We start from the raw sequence: 19,408 nt of genomic DNA on the forward strand, positions 1-19,408 counted from the left end.
CGTCTCCAGCAAACTTGGAACGATCTATTCGGTGTAACTGAGAAACATGAAATTCAACGTAGGTATCCAAATCTTCGTTCCTAAATCCGTAGATATTTATCATCGTTTGCGATTCTAAAAGCCAGCCCAAAAAAAAATTCATAGTAAGTTCAATGACACTTTCAGCAGAGAACCCTGCACCAAATTCTCCTGCTTCTGAAATATTCGTACGTAAATCTTCCTGCTCCACGTTTTTCAGCGTCTTCAGATGTCATCTATAGCTCGCTGGTTTTCAGCTGTCATTTATAGCTCACTAGTTGACAGGTATCAGATCACTAGTTGCCAGATGTCAGCTCACTAGTTGCCAGTGGCACCTGACTAGTTATCATACCGCCACCTGCTGCCCAGCTGTTGCTTGTTGTCAAAAACAGCTCATGAATCATCAGCTGCCACTGAGGCGCACTAATATTCATGCTCGGGGGCATGTAAGGGTCGAACTAATAAGTGACACTAGTAAGCCATTAACGAATATTGCTTAATTAATACCGTATCAATTACTTGCATGCTTTCATACTCTACACCCAATTCATTGAACTTCTTGAATTCAGAAATGCTTTTTTCTCTGCGTTGAACTTCCTTAATTCAGAGATCCTTAATTCAGTCACTGAATCAAACTTCCGGAATACAGAAATTCTTAATCACAATAAAATTTATTAAATTTAATTGATTAAAACCTACCAAAGCTATTACACAAGAGCGAATGAGCTCTGCCGATATGCAAGTGTGTCATGACAGTAATCGTCCATATTATCCTGAGCAATTTATGACCAAAATTATAAAATTATTGTGTTCATTCTACCTTCATTGAAATTCAGAAACCAATTCTATAACCGCAGAATAAAGATCGATTTTTCATTAGACTAGGAATTGTTGTCACTTCTTTTGAGGCGTTGCTTGCATCACTTCACTCCTAGTTATCCGCATACAAATAGGGAAAAACTATACTAATTCTCCATTCATACTTGTCAAAATTATGTCTAAAATGGCCCGCCCCAAATATAATTAAAAATCACACTCCTATGGCTTCTATGCAACATGCGCGCCCAAGGCAACTCGTTTTCACTGCTTACAATGTGATAGAGGGATATTGTGAAAGTTATAAATATCTTAGTTCGTAATTCACAGTTGTGGTTCAATGGAGCACCCAAAGCCGGCTTAAAGAAGCCGAGATTAAATGCGACTTTAGCGCCTACGCATCGCGTGCCAGAAACGAAGATACTCCTCTAGACGTCTGGCCACTTCTCGCCCACTCACCTTCTATTGAAGGAACCAGACGAATACTGAGAATAACTCTCTCATAAATCCAAAACTTGATCGTATAAGATTTCTTCTTTTGAATGCAGAATTTGGAAAACTCTTGGATTCGACGAAGAAGTTGACCAAGATAAACAAGAAGCCTGAGAGCGAGCAGAAGCAGGAGCAGTGATAGCAGCACACTGGTAGAGACTGAGACGGCAGCCTTGCGGCCCGCTGAAAAGCTGGTGGGTTGCCAACCGGGAGACCGCGGGGGGCGCTGCATTACGTGAGGGTGAGAAGAGAACAGGGGGCACGTTTTCCCATCTTCCCTGTAGACTATTGACCGAGAAAACCCTAGACGAGGTCTGTGATTGCTTCTCGGTACAACACGTAAATTCTAAATCTCATGACAAAACCTTTCATTCGATTGCTCAGCAGGATATTTTATAAAATTACAAAGTTAATGAACGGATGGGTTTGAGATTCAGCGCCACAACGAAAACACAGCCCTGTAAATCGTTGGAATCTGAAGCATAATCCGATTATTTTTGTATTCATTTTAATTTGAGTAGCTCATTATGCCTTTCTACGTAGTATTTCAATATGGTGGAGACCCAAGAACAATTAGTACCATTTAACATGCGAACATTATTATTTACATTAAATTAATTTGCCGCTTGTACAAGTTTCTCAGAGAGATGTAGCTGCCATACGTCATCAAGGCTCCAATATAGAATCTATTAAAATATGAATGCAAATTGATAGTGTATGTAAAGGAGAGGTATTCGAGAATGTGCGGCATTTCTGCCCTCCAATAGCACTCAAAATGCGAGATCTGACAAGGTCAATGCATACTTTCCTCAGCACTAAAACCTCATGGTGACCTTATATTATTATAATTAAAATTCTAATTACTAGTAATAATTATATTAGTGAAATTATGAAATTAACCTTCGATTACATTCAGAAGAAAATTCTGGGACTTTAATCGATTTTAAAATAAGTTCGCGCGCTTCTGACCGTGCGTAGAAGGGAGCTTGTCCTCTAGTTTGAACATTTTTCCCACTTAACGCATTTGGTGTACTTTTTAGGAAGATGGAAATAATGTTTATTCCTAATGATGTGGAGTTTCTCACCAAGAATTGGCTGAGCGCCCAGCACAGCCATGACGACAAGGCTTTCCCTAAGTGACGTGACTGCATTCGAGAAATGTCGTAAATTAAAAGGTTACGAAATTGAAGCCTCTGATTGAACTAATTAGCTTGTATGAATATGCCATACTTAATCCTGTGCAAAAATCGAGTGCCTCCCGAACTGAGTTTCAAAATTTAGTATTACTGGGCTCAGCAACTGAAATTTCACCCAATAGTAAGTAGTTTTTGGGTGTACAAACTACCGACGTCGAGATACATGTATTTTATTTGTAGCTTTTATTCAACTCTCGCGCAGCATAATTATAATTTAAATCACATACAGCATATTTGAGTTGGCTTTCATCAGGCCATGTTGGCCTGTCTAGGATTCTTACTCACGCGGCACCTTGCCGATTTCCACCAGAACTGTTTAGCTATGTTGCGTTTTGCTGTACATGCTAGTTATTTTTGTTGTTAAAAACGTATATAAGTGCTGTGCTACTGCAGCAATGAGAGAGTACAGGCGATTTTCAATTCTTTTAAGCGAGATTTAATACCGAACTGAAGCGAGAGTTAGAGAAATGCACGAATGTTCAGCATTCACTGAGTTCAGCGTGCATATACTGAGTATATGCACGCTGAGTGCATATACTCAGTATATGAGGAGCCGCCAGTACAAGAGGAGCCGCTGTATGATGATTATTCATACATACATATGTATGTATGAGCAGCTGAGTTCAGCGTGCATATATGCATAAGCGCTCCTGGATATAGAGGTAGGGGCCTGGCATTAGGGTCGCACAGAATGCATGTTCTGATGCCATTAAGTTCTTCATAAGCATTCGCTTCACTAATACAGAACTTTTAAAGTATCTAAACTTAAATGTAATCTGGAATCTTAATCTGCATACAATTTGCGGATGAGAGTTAGAAGTTCTCTTATAAATTTGTAGTATTCATCAAATGGCGGCTCCACTGGCTGGCCTGCATGGCGGCTCCACTGGCTGGCCTGCATGGCGGCTCCACTGGCTGGCCTGCATGGCGGCTCCACTGGCTGCATGGCGGCTCCACTGGCTGGTCTGCAATTGGATTAACGTTTCTGGCTGGCCTGCATGCATGGCGGCTCCACTGGCTGGCCTGCATGGCGGCTCCACTGGCTGGCCTGCATGGCGGCTCCACTGGCTGGCCTGCATGGCGGCTCCACTGCCTGCATGGCGGCTCCACTGGCTGGTCTGCAATTGGATTAACGTTTGCCTATGTATATAAAACTAGCACAATATTTTTCAGGCTAAATTTTCTTTCCTATACAAGTAATTATATGTAACTTGTCAAGCAAACATATATAGTGGCTTCCATAAAAGCTGTGAAAATGTCCCTACGTTACTCATTTTTCTTTATTTATTGATATTGTTGCACAAAAATAAGACAAAATTTCCAAGTCCAATCTAGGGTAAGTTTATTGGTAGGATAGTTTAGGTCGGAGCCTGGTTTCCGGAAAATGAGGAGTTCGCAATAAAGAAGTTAGTAGACTACCGTAAAGGAGTGTTGTCCTGACCGTTAAAGTGAGATGTTTGTTGTGGCAAACTCCAGGGACAGCAGCCGGTCTCGGCCAGCTACCGAGTCATCACGAATCTTACTGCATTTATCCTAAGAAGACTCGACATCAAGACTAAGTTTTCTGGCCATCTCATATCCGGTACGTGGTTGGCCTCACCAGGCGAGGTTCTTGCGCCCAAGTTTGATAGGTGCCTCAGGAGTGGTTGGTACCTAGTACCTACGTAGGACTAGTCTGGTACTGTCTTCTCCATGGCGTGGTTTTCCCACTAGCGCGGTCTCCACCATGGTGCGGTCAGCACCTTTTTTCTGAAACTCTACCTAACTGAAGCACTAAATCCCTCAAAAGGTTTTGACTGCTTTCCGACCAGTGAAAACATTCCGATAATATGACCTTTGAATTTTGAAAGATTCAAATGAAATTTTCCGTATGAGAGCTGAACTTTTTTCGTCTTGTCAAGTTTGCTCAAATCTATGTTTTTTTATTATAGGCGNTCAGCTTCTTTGCTTCCGTCCGAAGCGTCCACCTACAAGTAACATCTTCTTTTACCACCACTTTAGTTCTTCTTGGAAGTGCGTTAGCCCATTGGCTGGCAATTAAAACTCGAGTGTGTAAATTTAGTTTCTTATAATCTTATTTGAAATTTTCCGCTTCAAATCTCTAAAATTTTTACATTTTCTTTGATGGTGAATTCATTTAAATTAGGCATTCCTCACAGCATGAACCACGAGGCTGGCGTTCAGCTGGTGGACTCAACCGCTCTCTTCTTCCTCATTTGCCGCGGTGACTTCCGCTGATGCGGTTCCAGCCATTCATTAACATCTAGAGAATTAATAATTACATCGTCTTACGCTAGAGGTAATGGCTCTATTAATTCAAATTCATGTTTGAATACAAGCCACTTTTCATTTGAATAAATTTTTTACTCGTAAATTTTACTTCACTGCCTTTGATCCGGTTGTAATGAAATTAATCGTATGTCAGAATTGTTCAAAACGTTATAGAATATGCTTTTAAAGCGACGATTGAAACTCAGAAAAGACATTCAATAGGTTTTATTTGAAATCTCTGGAAACACTGAATGAAGATCGAGATGAAGAAGAGAAGAAAGATAAAAACAACAAGAGTGACGAGGAATGTTAAACCCACAGCAGACAAGCGACTCCCGCACCCAGCGCCACGAAAGCTTCCGCACTGACATCGAGACCGCACCAATAACATGTATCCTTTGGTTCTTCATCGTCGCAATGGCCAACATATGGAATGATGGCCTCAAAACGTCCAGCTACCGCACCAAGAATGACATGTATCCTTTTGGTTCTTCATCGTCGCAATGGCCAACACCTGGAATGATGGCCTCAAAACGTCCAGCTTAGAACTGACATGCCGAGCTCCACTCACCAACCTACTACATGGGGGCTATGAGGAGCTTTGTTAGCGATGACGCATCCACAGAGCTAATATCCTACGGTACTTAATAAATCACAGTTATGATGATTAAAAAGTATTGCAAATACATATAGTATATCAATCAATTTTTGAAAAATCTCAACATAAATAGCAACGATGTTAATTCAATACAATTGCGGATTTTTCCTCATCTTTGGTAGTTATGTTCTTAGTGTCTTTTTAAAAAACAAACTAAAAAAACTATTTGTTGGTTTCATTAATAAATTTTAGCTTATACATTTCCACTGTCGTTTGTGGCAGTGAAAGTCAAATAAGAACTGTAATGCATGCAACATTAATGAACTGAAAGCAATAAACTTTATTCAATCTATAACAATCGATAAATATAATCGTTTTATCCTTTTTGAAAAACAATTCTCTGATAAGACTCTCACTTTAAAAAGTTTGCGTGAAAACAACTCTCACTTTAAAAAAGTTTGCGTGAATACATGCGTGATTTTATTTATCATTATTTGTTTGTTAATAGTAAATAAATGACGTGAATCAGGTTGTTTATTCTTCCATTTCATTCTAATTCCGATACCGGACTAATAATATTGATGTTTGATCCCAATATTGTTTAATGCAGCCCTTGTATCATACGTCGGCTAGCCCGCAGAAATAAAGAAAAAGAAAAGGCTTCACACACACGGAGCATTACAGTCGACATTTTCTGACCTCAAAGACAAAAACTGGAGGTAAATGACATAGATTCGGCGGACTAAGACTAACAATTTAAAGTGCTACTTATGCAAACAATTGACTCGTTCAGTGCTACTTACTTAAAACAATGCAACAGAGATCACATTTAGTTTCACTTACGCTCGAAGAACCTTAGAAATAAGACGGCACAGCGCGACGCATACGGCCCGGGACTCTAGTGAGACCCCGTCATACTTATTGCCTTTCGGTTGCGTCCTTCGTTTGGCTTAATAAACTAACAAGTATTAGAAGTGGTTCAAAACTCCAATAATGCAGGATTTGTTCAGTTAAAATCCAGTAATAACCTTCAGTACCGAGACCATTTTGCCAAAGGCTGAGATAACTTCGCCATTTAACACATCGTTATAAGCGGAGAAGCGCTATTGCAATGTTATCCAACGGACACGGATGTTCCTCACAATGAGGTGGAATTTCGCAGCGTAGGAATCCTGCTCACACGAATTGAGAGTAAGATGCAGGATCCTGAAGTCGAGTCTCGACTTAGCATACTTCTTGGCATGGCACTGCACCAACACCTTTTTTCTCAATATACTTTCTCAAATTCTAAATACAGAATATCGAAAGCGGCGATTATAACCTCATCAATAGATTGTTTCCGAGTGATGTCTTTCTGACACAGAATATAGAGATATTGCAAAGTCGAAACACAACCTTGAACTTCGATATTTAGTATAGCAATTACAAACCAGCTTCAAATATGACATCAAAATAATCTTGACAACTACCCCATTAGGCGGTAAACATGAGTAAATGGAAGAAATATCGGGGAAAATGGGGTAAATTTCAGAGCAACTTTGATGTGAGCGAAGTGAAGCAAAACACTGACGAATGATACGTGGTGCTGGTGCCGAAAGAATTCAGACCATATGTAGATTAATTTAAAGTGGACAACCTCCATGGAACAGCGAACAACTAACAACAAAGAGCACCAAATAGAGGTTTCGTACAAGTACTTATTTGTGGTATTGAAGGCTTCCAAGAACATGTAGGAGCACTGAGTGCCACTGACTCAAGCAATTCAACAGCGTGAGCTAATCCTGAGCGACGTCTCCGAGAACTGTGAACTGCACAGCACAATTTCAACAAAAAATGCAATATAGCTAACAACATGAATTCATCCATATAAAAGCTGTTTGAAACGAGAGACAGTTAATTTAGTAATACGATCATCCAACTCCCGACTTTCCTAGTTTATGCTCAAAAAAAGCTGTCTTTGAACTAGACTTGCTTCGTAACAAAAACAAACTATATCAATACAGTTGTAAACGACTTTACCTGACGTGTAAACAGCCTTCAAGACAAAACCAGCGATTCTCACAAAATAGACTTGACAGGCCACAAGCCTTACTGAGAATTAACTTCCTCAGAAGTGCGATGCACTTGTGAAGCTCCAGCAGCTCAGTATTCCGAATTTAAAATGTTTAAGCGGTTGTGGTATCATTGGAAATTAAACCTGGTTATTCTTGCCGTAAAAGTTCGTCATTTATTTGAAGGTCGAGCGCTGAGAGCACCGGCATCTTAAATCAAAGAGGAGACACGGAATGGCAAAAATGGTCATTAAGTTAACACTCACCATCACTTAAATATTAAACATTGACTAGTAACGGGACTACGGAGACAAATGACACAAAATCTCGGCTCATGCAAGTCTTTTATGACGGCCTGCGCGTCCATATTCTTTCAAGCTCTACAACTGAAAGAACGAAGCAAACGATCTCGATTAAATAAACTCATGCCATTCCTCGAGCAGCAAATTACACCCACTATTTGTGGCAGTGTAACCACTCTCACCTATTCTAACTCCAACGACCTTGCAGCAAGTTGTCCTAATACAAAATTAAATCAAAATTGTCGCTGAAAGATATCGTTATTCCTAAAGCCGAGTCGAAGCACGTGAACCATTTCTTATTTTGAACGTAACAAAAGCATTATAAGCTAACCTCTCCACCGGTAAGTACAATGTCGGAGATGAAACATCTTCCTATTCTGGCGAAGGTCTCAAAATTACTCTGCATGAACTTAGCCTCGTAATAATGAAAGAGCATTATAATAACTAATTCAAATTCTATGTAACACATAATAATAGACATTTATGTAAAATATTTTAAGCATCTCAAACAAAATTTGAACAGAAAAACTGAAAATAACGCGAGAAATAATTCATAAAAAAGCTCATTAATACACGTACAGCATAATTTCTTCTTGATAATTGTTGTAAATTTATAATAGCTGATAACCGCAGCGAATAAGGCTGTGGAATAACGCAACACAAAACAGTACGCACCATCAACAAGAGAGGTGCTGGCCGGGCCACGAGACAGCAGTGCGATTGTCAATAGACGAGAGACGCAAGAACTGCGCTCCAGGCGACCGTTCCCGCCAGGTGTTTGACGTTGATTTGAACGCTGTTTTGTTGAATTAACGTTAATTAAACGTTGTTTCAACGTCATTTTCCTGTTGGGTTTGTACAGCACACGCACCGAGACCCTAAGATTAATGGTACAGAGACTTACACCTAATAATCATCGTGATAATAATTATCACCCTAAGAATAATCAATGGAGAAATAGATTTGAGATCACGATATAATCTTTGGACAGACACACGTTAGATCAATTGAACACTTATAAGAATAACAATGGGTAGGAATGAAGAGCACGGGAAGATTCCATCAATGAGGATGACTTCAGTGGCAATCGATGTCGTCACTGCTTTCTAATTTATAGGCAAAATACACTTAAATTCCTTTATTGTTGCCAGCCTTTGAAGGTAAAAATTAATCACGATCGAGGTTTTCTTCAAGTTTTCTGTACTGCTTGCCGCCAGAATTTCTGCACCAACTAACTTTAGAGTAATGACGGAGAATTTTACCCTTGTACCATCAAACAGAAGTAAAAAATTCATAATTCTGCACAACATTGCGACTTCTTCACCGCACTTCAATACTGTATAATGTACTAGATCAGTTCACGTACCAGCCACAGAAGTTTACCTAGTCGGCGGTAAGGTAAAGCGCAATGATGGTAAGCTGGTATTGTACCTATCTAAATGTATAAGAAGTCGCCCGTAAACTTAAATCACATGCCTAGAATTATCTCCTGATATTTAATAAAATAAAAGTCACACCACCAACGGTTGAAGCCTTTAGTATCAGTAATAGTCACGAGAAGTAGGTAGTCAAATCACTCTACTAGTAGTGATCGACCTATAGGGTCGAGCGGCAACCCAGTAAAGAAGAAGCCCTGAAAATTATTGGGCATACCATAGATGACAAAATAATGTTAAACCCGCAACAACCTGCCGTCTGCAAACGTCCAGCATTACGCTAAACTTTCATATGGTGCTGCATATTCATATCCTCCAAGAGTGAACGAAAATAGCAACGGCTTTGCAGTTTCCGTTACACTGTTAATTTTAGAAGGTTGGGAACAATCGAAATTTAGTGCCTGATTTCATAACTTATAGTGCAGTAAAAATATAAATGCCTGGATCTTCCAGCAGGCAAAATGTTCCCATCATTGTAACCATCTTACCTAAATAGATTAAAAGGACGCACCGAGTGAAGCTTACAAATCTATTTCGTAGCTACTCCGCTATCGTTGGCCTCTTCTAATTTTCTTAGGTTTAGAATATAAAAATCGTACTTCAAAAGCTTTGCAAAAACGTAGACTAGAAATAATGCCAATAAGATAAAGTCATCACCGCCGCCGTTTCCTCCATTTATTATAGGCCATCGACCATGCGACTGCGGTGGGTCGTTCTATTACACATGCGTCTTTTGCAAGCTATCACAACGATCCCGAGTACAAAATTACTATGAGCACGAATAGAAAATTACTATAAAGTACAACTAAATATATCATTCAACGGACGAAAATCGTTGTCAGATTAGTTCAGACGTTTCACACTTTGGCAGAGAGAAGAGTTCTGACTGAATGACCAAGTCCATGGCAGCGAAAATAATCCCTGCGACCACTCGAAAGAAAAACTACTCAACTGTTCTTCCATGGGAATCTTCGTTACTTTCTTAGGAACTTCCAGGCAGGCTAATTCACTCGAGTTCCTTCTGATGAGTTCGCATGTGACGCAAAAGGTGTGCTTTTCGCGAGGCTTTATACTTGCACAACGGACAAGGAAACGGCCGTTCGCCCGTGTGCACTTTAGCGTGCTTGTCAAGCAAGGACTTCTTGGTGGCGCGGTAGGAGCATTGAGAGCAAGGATACGGTCGATCCGAACTGTACACGCGTCCTTTCTTGCGATCTGGAGATTTGGCAGCAAACAGCTGACAACCACACAAAGTTATATCTTCTCCAAGTTGTGAAGCATCAAACTCTTCCTTGACACAAGCGAGCAGTTGAGTGTAGTCGTTGTTGTTGTCGAGCTCTTCTGATGGCAGTGAAGAGGCGGAGGGCTCATCACCTTCAGAGTCAGACTCGGCGGCGGTGACAGGTGCCTCCAGCTCTCCCTGCAAGTTCAACACTGCCTCTACGTCAATAGCTTCATCCAAAACACGATCGCGCTTCTTTGTGAGAGGTCTCTCTGTGCACCTACTGCAAGGTGTTGGATCATTGTCATGCAAGGCTAAGTGTCTCTCGAGATAAATTTTTCTGTTAGTCGCGTAATTACACCGACAGCAAATGAACTTCTTATGTCCCGAATGAACCCTAGCGTGCAGCGCCATGGCGTCCTTAGTGTGGCTGCGGTAGTTGCACTCGCTGCAACTGTATGGTTTCTCGCCCGAGTGGATGAGGATGTGCCGCTCCACGTGGCCTTTCCTAGGGCTTTTATAATTGCATAATGGACACTTGAAGCTCTCACGCGTCGGGTCCAGCAAGTGGTTGGTCATGCGACAGTAGCTCCAGTGCAGCATGTGCGCGCTAGATAATGGTCTGCTTTCGTCAGGTTCAGCCCAGCCTAGTGTAGAAACGATTAGTTCTTCTTTGTTGTCAGTTTGTGCCATCAAATAGTTGTTCGCTGGCTGGCTCACATCAGCAGGTTCCAAGCCTACTTTGCTCTCCTGCAAAAAAAGTGAAATGTACTATACAAAATGTTATAAAGCTGACTCAATTATTAAGAAAGAAGTTAAACAGCAAACTTTAGCAAACAAAACTGCAAATCATTAGTTAGACAATTTATTCATGAAAATACGAAATGTGAACTCACCTCTTGATCGAAATCTTGCACCTCTTCAACCAAGCAAGGCTTACTATGTTCACTGAGCACGTCAGAGCTGGCAGAGGTATCCATTCCACCTGAGCAGTCCACCATTTTTCCAGAATGATTTTCAACCACATGATCACTGTCAGCGTCATTTGCTTTAGTCGTTATTGTCATCTGCAACTCCTCTGCATTCTTTTTCAGCAGAATATTTTGCTTTTGCAAAGAAATAGTTTCCCTCACGTTTTTGAGTATAATGTCGATGTCGCTATCAAGTTCGTCTTCAAATTCCTTACTCGATACTGGGTCATCCTTGACAAGAAATTCGAGCCCAGTTCCAGCAAGACGTTCCATCCACATCCTCCACTCAATCTTTTCAAGGAGCTCATGCTCCTCGGTGGTGAGGGCAAGCTCCTCGAACTGCTTCAACAGTTCATCGGAGTCACTTTTCTCAAAAAGCTCTTCTGTGCACACAGACGATGCAGGGGAACTCGTCCTGTTTTGGACAGTGAGATTATCATTGCCAAGCATGACTTCTTGACTAGCATGAGCTGTCGAATCCAGCTTAGATTCATTTGCAGTAAGAGGCTCATCTTTGGGCAATAACGAATAGTTTATTTTAGAGTTGTCAACATTGTTAGGCGATGATTTCCCAACCTCTTGTTGCTCGTTTTTCCGATGGGACTCGTCAAACTTCATATCGCTACAACCTCCATCTGGCAGACAAGATGCTGAGGAGAGTGTATCCCTTTTTGGTATCTTCAGTATTGGGCCATAAACCTGCAGCTTTGTGGAATCCACTTCTACACCAGCATGCATTTCCTCTTCTTTTAAAAGATCACAAGAATTTGCTAGTTGTTCTTTTTGAGCATTTTCAGATTTTACTGACCCGTTCAATTCTTCTGTTTGCTCTAAAGTTGAAGACAAAGTTTGAAGAAGTTTAATGAGATTTATTTTAGCAGTGATATTGAGCCTAAGGTTGATGAGGTTTGAAGTATCCTCTTGTGTATTGTCTTCTCCTTTTGTCTCGATCATGACATCATCATTCCCATCCAATAATTTAATACTGTCATCTTTGTTTACCTCACTTCTGGAAGGCTTTGAATCTATCAAAGGCTCAAAAATTTCACTCATCTTCTCTTGAGGAAATAAACATGAAGGAACTTCACTGAGCTTCATTGCTCTCTGAGTTAGCAGTTCATCAGCATCAGGCTCTTGCCCAACTGTGTCACAATTTGTAGGCCTGAGGCTACAATTTGCCTCCTTTAAGTCAAAATTTAATTTTTCAGCTGGATCAATGGATTGGGCTTCATTATTTAGAATTTCTCTTTGCAGCAGCGGGTTCTTGGCGTAGTTAGAAGCATCATCCTGCTCCAGTGGCTTACCATTCCATAAAGATGTTGAACTTTCATGGAGTTTGGATGTCAGATCTAAAGCAGTTGGAAATGCAGAAGTGTTAATTCCATCACTTGTTGATTTGCCAACATCACAGGCTGCCTTGGAGGATCTTGGCAAACTGCAAAGAAAATGTCAAGCAATTTTATTATACTAAATATACTAAATAATATATACTAATATAATATACCTTACTAAATATACTAAATAATATACTTAGTATATTCAATAATAATATACTAAATATACTAAAACAGGTTTAATACCTGTTTTTCAATATATTCCTAACTGACTAGATAAATAAGGCAATCATTCAGATGATCTCCTAATATTACAATAATATTATGATCATTTATTAAAAGAACAGCCAATAATTTGGCAATAAACTTACAGGTTTGTAGAAGAACATAACCCACTATTATCTGGGTTATTGCTGGAACACATAGCCTGTAATAAAAAAAATATGGATTTGTTCAAATCTATATAAGCTAACTTCCATTGAGGAAGAAATTTTAATATAAATATTATTTGAAATATGTGAAAAGTTTAGCACTATATCTATGACAACAGAAGAAAGAATCATTTGATGCATAAAGTTTAAGACTTGGAGCACTCTAGACTTACACAATTTTAATTTATAAATAACTAATATTAATATTTTTAAATACCTACAACTAATAAAGAAAAAAATTATGTCTAACCTTTTTTGCCAGGAGAGTGGCCCTGAGCAGCAGTAGTGGTGAGACTTGCTTGTCTGTAACCTGCAAGATTGACATAACAGGTTTTGATCTTGATTCAAGCCATTGAATTTAACCATTTTATAATAACATTCAACTGAAAACTTGTAGACAAAAACAAAGATTCAGCACGAAGCAGTTGAAATTAAATTCACATTCATACTATTCAAGTAACTGAGTTTTTTTAATTAACATTTTTGTTTAATAGAGAATCCCACTACTTGTTTTTTTTTCCCAATTCATTTTTTAAGGACTTTAGACTTGGGTGTACCTATTTAAATTTACTCATAGAAACATTAAATAATGAGCAAAACAATGAACTTGATATCATCAGCTCAATATTGACAAACAAGCTCAATGATGGCAATGTCAATTTCTGGGGAAAATTTAACACCAAATGTGTGATGTCTGCTCTAGAGGAATTATTTTATAACATGACATTCAAGAGAAAGGAATAACAGACTTCTATAAAGGAACCAATAAAAGAATCTGTATTTCATTTTTGGATGAATTTTAAAATTAAATCAGAATTTGAACTCACCTCAGGCTCAAAGTTTTCTTTGACATTTGCATGCTGTGACATAAGTTCTCTGTCTTCCTGCTCATTATGCAATGAATCAATGCACTGTTTTTTGCTTCTTTCTTGGGTAGAATCTGAATTGTGAGGAATGTCCAGTTCCTGCAGCTTTCGTTTATCAGCTCTAGATGAAATTCCAATTGTGTGGTCAGATTCCATTTTGTGGGTTGGCTGTGGTTTTGTGGGTTTGCAGCCATGAGAAATTTCAACAGGATTCCTAGGAATATTGGAGGAAACCCCATCGGTAGAGAACTTATTGCTTCCCAAATTAGGAACCGAAACACTAGGATTAGTATTGGTCTCTGATAGAATTGGACAGGCCTCCACTGTAGGTTCCTTCTGCAGAGCAAGCTGATGGAATGTCTCATAGAATTTGCTGTAATAGATGTACATCAAATCAGGTACAGCTACACTGCTTCTGAAAAATTGGTGGGGGTCAGTATTAATATCTCTGTGGAAGGCAGATGATGCATTTGATTGAAGCCGCAAAATTTCTCCAGGTTCCAAATCTTGATGTAATATGTTGTCCCCATCAGGCGTCGCATTAATTTTGAATAAAGCATTCAAGCTGTCAGCTCCCATTCTTCTTTCTGGATGATGAATGAAGTTATTCCATGCCAAATCACCCAAACTAGGTTCTGCTCTAGGTTTTAAATATTGCTCATACAGCTCACTAGATATATAATGTTGAAAGTAATCATTTGCTGAGTAAGCATGGCTGCCTAAAGAAAGTGCATTTGACTCGAGGAAGCTTCTCTTATCTATCAAGTATTTATCAGTCAATTGAGTACTATCAGTACTAAGGTTCACAGTAAATTTGGATTTGTTTTTATGTTTGTTTTTCTTGTAAGAATCTCGAACTATTGTTTTAGGTGGCTTTCTTTTGACAGGACCTTTTGAATTCTTCTTTGGGCATTTGAAATTTGTAGTGCTAGTTTCCTCTTGTTTGGCATCAAATTGTTTCAGAGGAGACTGCAGCACATCATCAGTTGTAGATCCTTGAGTCATTAAGGCATCTGACTCACAAGTTGTTGGAGGACTTTCAGATACCAAATCAATTTGGGAAACCAACTTTATTTTTTTACCAGCCTTTTTGCTACAACTTTTTGATAATTTTGAAAGTGAAAGTTCAGGCTTCATTGAAAAGTCACTAATAGCCCCATGCAAATCAGATAAAATTTGTAAGCTAGCACATTGTTCACTAGGAGCAACAGACAAAGTTGGAGAACTCCATGCTCCAGTGCCTTTCTTTGTGGGAACTTTCTTCTTCTTCTTCTTTGAAACTGAATTGACTTGGAGAGTTTTTGGATTTATTTTGAGATTATAGATGCTTCCCATATTTTCTAGTAAATCTTTCTTGGACAGAGAGTATTCAGTCTCGAATGGTGCATCTTTTGGGTCAAATCCATTGAGATACGGTTGGTGTCCTTTCCCAAGATGTTGTATGGGTGACCTGTTGAGTGAACTGGTCTGAGTTAGACTGTTCTGTGATGTAGACAAAGTTACAGGTGTCAAAGGAAATATTCTATGATGTAAGCTGCTGGAAAATTTTTCAACTGTTTCAAGCCACTGTTCAGGTTTTTTATGGCTTACTGGAGAGAAGAGCATATTATCATGATGATTGTGGGTCCTCAGACCTATATCCAACTTGAGACAGTCATTAGAATGTGTTCTTGAACTTGGGATGACATCATAATTATAGGTGACAGCTGTTTCCATGATTTCCTATATTTTAAGATAAAATTTTGAATTGGTGTTCAATGATAAGAAGCCATATAGATTATTAGCAGCTGGGAAACTCTGCTGGAGTTGAAGCTTGAATTTTGACTTGTGAAAAAACTTGTGGTAGGAAGTAACCATTTACTTCATGATGACGGAATTGTAATTCAAACATTTTCAAATAAATCTTGAAGCTTTGAGCAAGAGTAGTCGTTGTGATGATCTTGAGCATCTGTTGAGCATGATCACTAAGGATGATTCCCATTGGCAAGTTTGTAATTTGAATCAGGCCTGATCTAGGAAAATTTCAAGACTAAATTAAAATCAAACATTTTATATGCAAAATGCTAGTCTCACATGCACATGGAATTTAACTACCTGAAAAGTAATGATAAATATAATTTACCAACTAATTGAACATTGCCCATATTAGGTAATCTACAACATCTCATACAAAGTAACATTCTTGTACAAAAATCATGAAGCCCTCAAAAAAATTAGTTCATGTACCAACTATATCAAAGTTAAATTATTCTAGTTGTCAGGATCTGATTGCAGAGACTTGTCTTGAAATTTATTAGCCTCACATTTCTGTAAAATCATGTTTTAATTCAAAGTAGTTCATTGATATTCAACAACAATCTATAACAATGACTTGGCATGTTATAGATATGACTTGGCATGTCATTGTCATAGATATCAATATAACATTGATATCTATACGGTATATGACTTGGCTCACATAACAAAGCAACTGGTTTTCTAGCAAGATTACCATATTCTTTTTAAAAAATGAAATTGACTAATAAAAAAGAGTGATTTCTAGTCTCCACTTGAGAAAAGATATTTACAGTGGGAATAACCTTTCTCCATTATTTTAGTGCTATTATCAGATTCAGATTCAAAATCAATAACTTCATCTAACAATTTAAAAGAATAGACAAATCAGATGGATTTGATCCAATTAGAGATGTGAATTTCATATTTCAAGAATTCAAACAAGATTCCTCCTAAAATGTTTTGAAGCACAAAGACATCAATGATGGTAATGTGTTAATGTGATAATTAGAGAAATGATTAAAGTTTTTAGTTACATTGCTAATTCACTAGAGCTGTGAAGTCAATTTACTGCAGGAGTTCACTACAGTCTACAGGTGTGGTTTACTGATCATGCTGGTGAACCAAATGATCATGCTGGTGAACCAAAGTAGAAAATTTAATAGAAACCACTGGCCACCTGTGAATGAGACAAAAATGGGTGGCTTCTGCTTGTTTTTCATTCATGTTCTATGTCTCTTGACTTATTTCCTAAAAATAAATTAATATAAATAACATTTTTCTCTAATTTTCAAAATTTCACCTACCACAAAGCAATTTTTTGTAGCCACCATTTTTAAAAATATTGCAACATATTTAAGAATTACCATACTAGAGAATACAATGTTGAAATCACGGTGGCATTCTAAATGCCTTTTTAATGACAATCTACCTAAGGAATCTAGCAGAGTGATGACCAAAATAGGAGCGCATGCCCTGCCACCTGGAGACGGAGTGGGACACCGTGGTCCCTTGATGACTTCACCACCCAAATCGCTGCCATTTCTTCGACAATTAACAGTGTTGGAATTCCATCATGGTTGAAATTATGATAGAAATGGCTAAAGCAAGATGATATTTGAAACATGCAAGCCATTTGCCTAGACAATGCAGCCAATTTTATCCATCTTCATGGCCATTATAGCTGTTCCTATTCTTTACATAAAGAAAAACACATTTTTAACCCACAATTTTAAAAATATTCTGCGTTAAATTCTATGAAATGATGAATCTTGTGGTTTATAGCTTAATCATTCTGGTTTTAAAAATTAGATAAGAAAAACTGATTTTGTCAGTCAGTCAGTCTAGAGGAAATCTGGCACACCAAAAAATAGTGGTATGGGTAAAGCTCTAGTTGCAGAAAGCAGTTAACAAAGTATATAAATTTTCTGCAAATTTTTTGTAAGCAGCAGCTGGCAGCAGCCAACTGCCTAGTTAACTATGGGTGTGCAGCCATAGACCAGCAAATTAATGCTCAAATCAGCCCTGGAACCAACGTGGACCATCTAAATGCTATTGATATTGTCATCCTAGCACCTAAGCAGCTGTAGTCAATTGACCCATCTCCATATACAAATTTTAAACCAACACTGTTTCAGCTCACAAACTGCTACACCACATGGTTAACGGTCAATACGACATTCCCCAAAGATTTTTAACAATACCATCACTTCTTACACTCGCTGTTATCCAAAGAGGCAGCTGACCACGCTGCCTTCCTGCAAATGTGAACAGTACCAAACGGGAATGCGTCATAACCTTACTCATTCCATAAGACGTGAACCCAATGTCACTGTTTCCCTGCCTTACTATCCCCCGACCCCCAGCATCTTCTTCCTCTACACTTACCCTGACTCTGCACCTTACCTCCATGGCTGGCTGGAAGCTTTCCTCACAGACCTTTAATGCTTATTCAAATTAGGTTAGGTTAGGTTAGGTTATGACTCATATAGATCCTCTTTTCATTGTGTAAGGCAGTCGTCAAGTGAGCAGAAACTGCAACAAGCCATCAGGCAGTTGGTGCAAAAAGGTAGGGAAATGGGGTAAGCGTGGAGGTAGAGTTAGGCTGGGGGAAAAGAGCTGCTATGAGTGGACAGGCTGGAGTGCTGGCTGTGCACCAACAGCACTGTGGCACAGGGAGTTTCTTACCAAAATTTGTGAGGAGGTTAGGCAGCATAGGATAGAACTGTTGGGCAGTTTTAAGTACGGCTTAGAGCGATTGTATTGGTGGCTTTCTTCTCATTAGCTTGCTGGTTCATTTCCAAGGGAATTTGTACCTATGGCTTTTAGCAAATAATCACTTGTGCTACTCTGCCCCAAGCTTGGAAAACACCTACCTTCAAGGCCGCAACTAGAGCTTTCCTGCCATTTCCGGAACTGCAAGATTTTTGCAAGATGAATTACCTCCTGTCTAATTGTAAACTAAAGTGCATAATTGGGCTGCACAATTCCAATTGAATTAAAAATTTGTTTGTTGGAGCTGCAACATTTCAGAAACAAGTAGGAAAATTTCAATCCTGCTCTACCCTGTAGCAGGCTTATGCACAGAAAGGAGTATGAAAGATATGCTGGTAGTATGGTATTTGGTAGGTATGTGCACAAACTAAGCTCAAATGTAAACAATGCTGGCAAAATGGCGCACAGCCACTTTCTGCATTGGCGCGCATAAGGTATTTAATTTTTAAAGTCCTGCCCAAATGTTAGCTCAATTTGATTGACCTGTGTTTGGAAATGAACTAAAAAAAACCCTAAACTATGACAACACCATCTTGTTTTTCAAGAAATGTATATCAATTATTTTCTTAGCTGGGATGTGTAAGGGGAAACATTTGTGCTGAAAATAAACCTTGATATCATATTTCAAAGTTAATGAGAGATAATTTAAAATCAAGATTACATTTTTTAGAGAAAGCTCTCAAAATTTCAGGGCTCTGCAGCTATTCGAAAGTGATTTCTACCATTCTGAGAATGCATGGCAGTGCTGCAGTTCACGTTCAGTTCACTTTTATCGTAGTTTCCTCCGCATTTTTCCCATAATTTTCCAAACATTTTTCCATTATTTTTCCCATCATCTTCTCAACATTTTCCCATT

The 19,408-nt window shown here is 38.8% G+C and overlaps 2 protein-coding genes across 2 annotated transcripts in view; both read right to left on the minus strand.

Moving 5' to 3' along the window:
• LOC108677398 (RING finger protein nhl-1) overlaps positions 1 to 1,477 on the minus strand; it is a 29,631-nt gene extending 28,154 nt beyond the window's left edge. The window contains exon 1 of the mRNA XM_018165612.2: positions 1,294 to 1,477. The gene's annotated coding sequence lies outside the window, so the exon portion shown is untranslated. The remainder of the gene's footprint in view (positions 1 to 1,293) is intronic.
• A 3,525-nt stretch (positions 1,478 to 5,002) lies between these two features.
• On the minus strand, positions 5,003 to 16,099 carry LOC108677399. Its single transcript, XM_018165613.2, has 5 exons — positions 13,966 to 16,099; positions 13,389 to 13,448; positions 13,079 to 13,134; positions 11,299 to 12,808; positions 5,003 to 11,152 (listed from the first exon to the last, which is right to left on the minus strand). Exons 1-5 carry the CDS (start codon positions 15,718 to 15,720, stop codon positions 10,187 to 10,189), a joined length of 4,347 nt encoding a protein of 1,448 aa, XP_018021102.1. The 5' UTR covers positions 15,721 to 16,099; the 3' UTR covers positions 5,003 to 10,186.
• Positions 16,100 to 19,408: the final 3,309 nt, after the last annotated feature.

The sequence above is a fragment of the Hyalella azteca genome, unplaced genomic scaffold (genome assembly GCF_000764305.2).
Source record: "Hyalella azteca isolate HAZT.00-mixed unplaced genomic scaffold, Hazt_2.0.2 contig13715, whole genome shotgun sequence".
NCBI classification, from domain to species: domain Eukaryota; kingdom Metazoa; phylum Arthropoda; class Malacostraca; order Amphipoda; family Hyalellidae; genus Hyalella; species Hyalella azteca.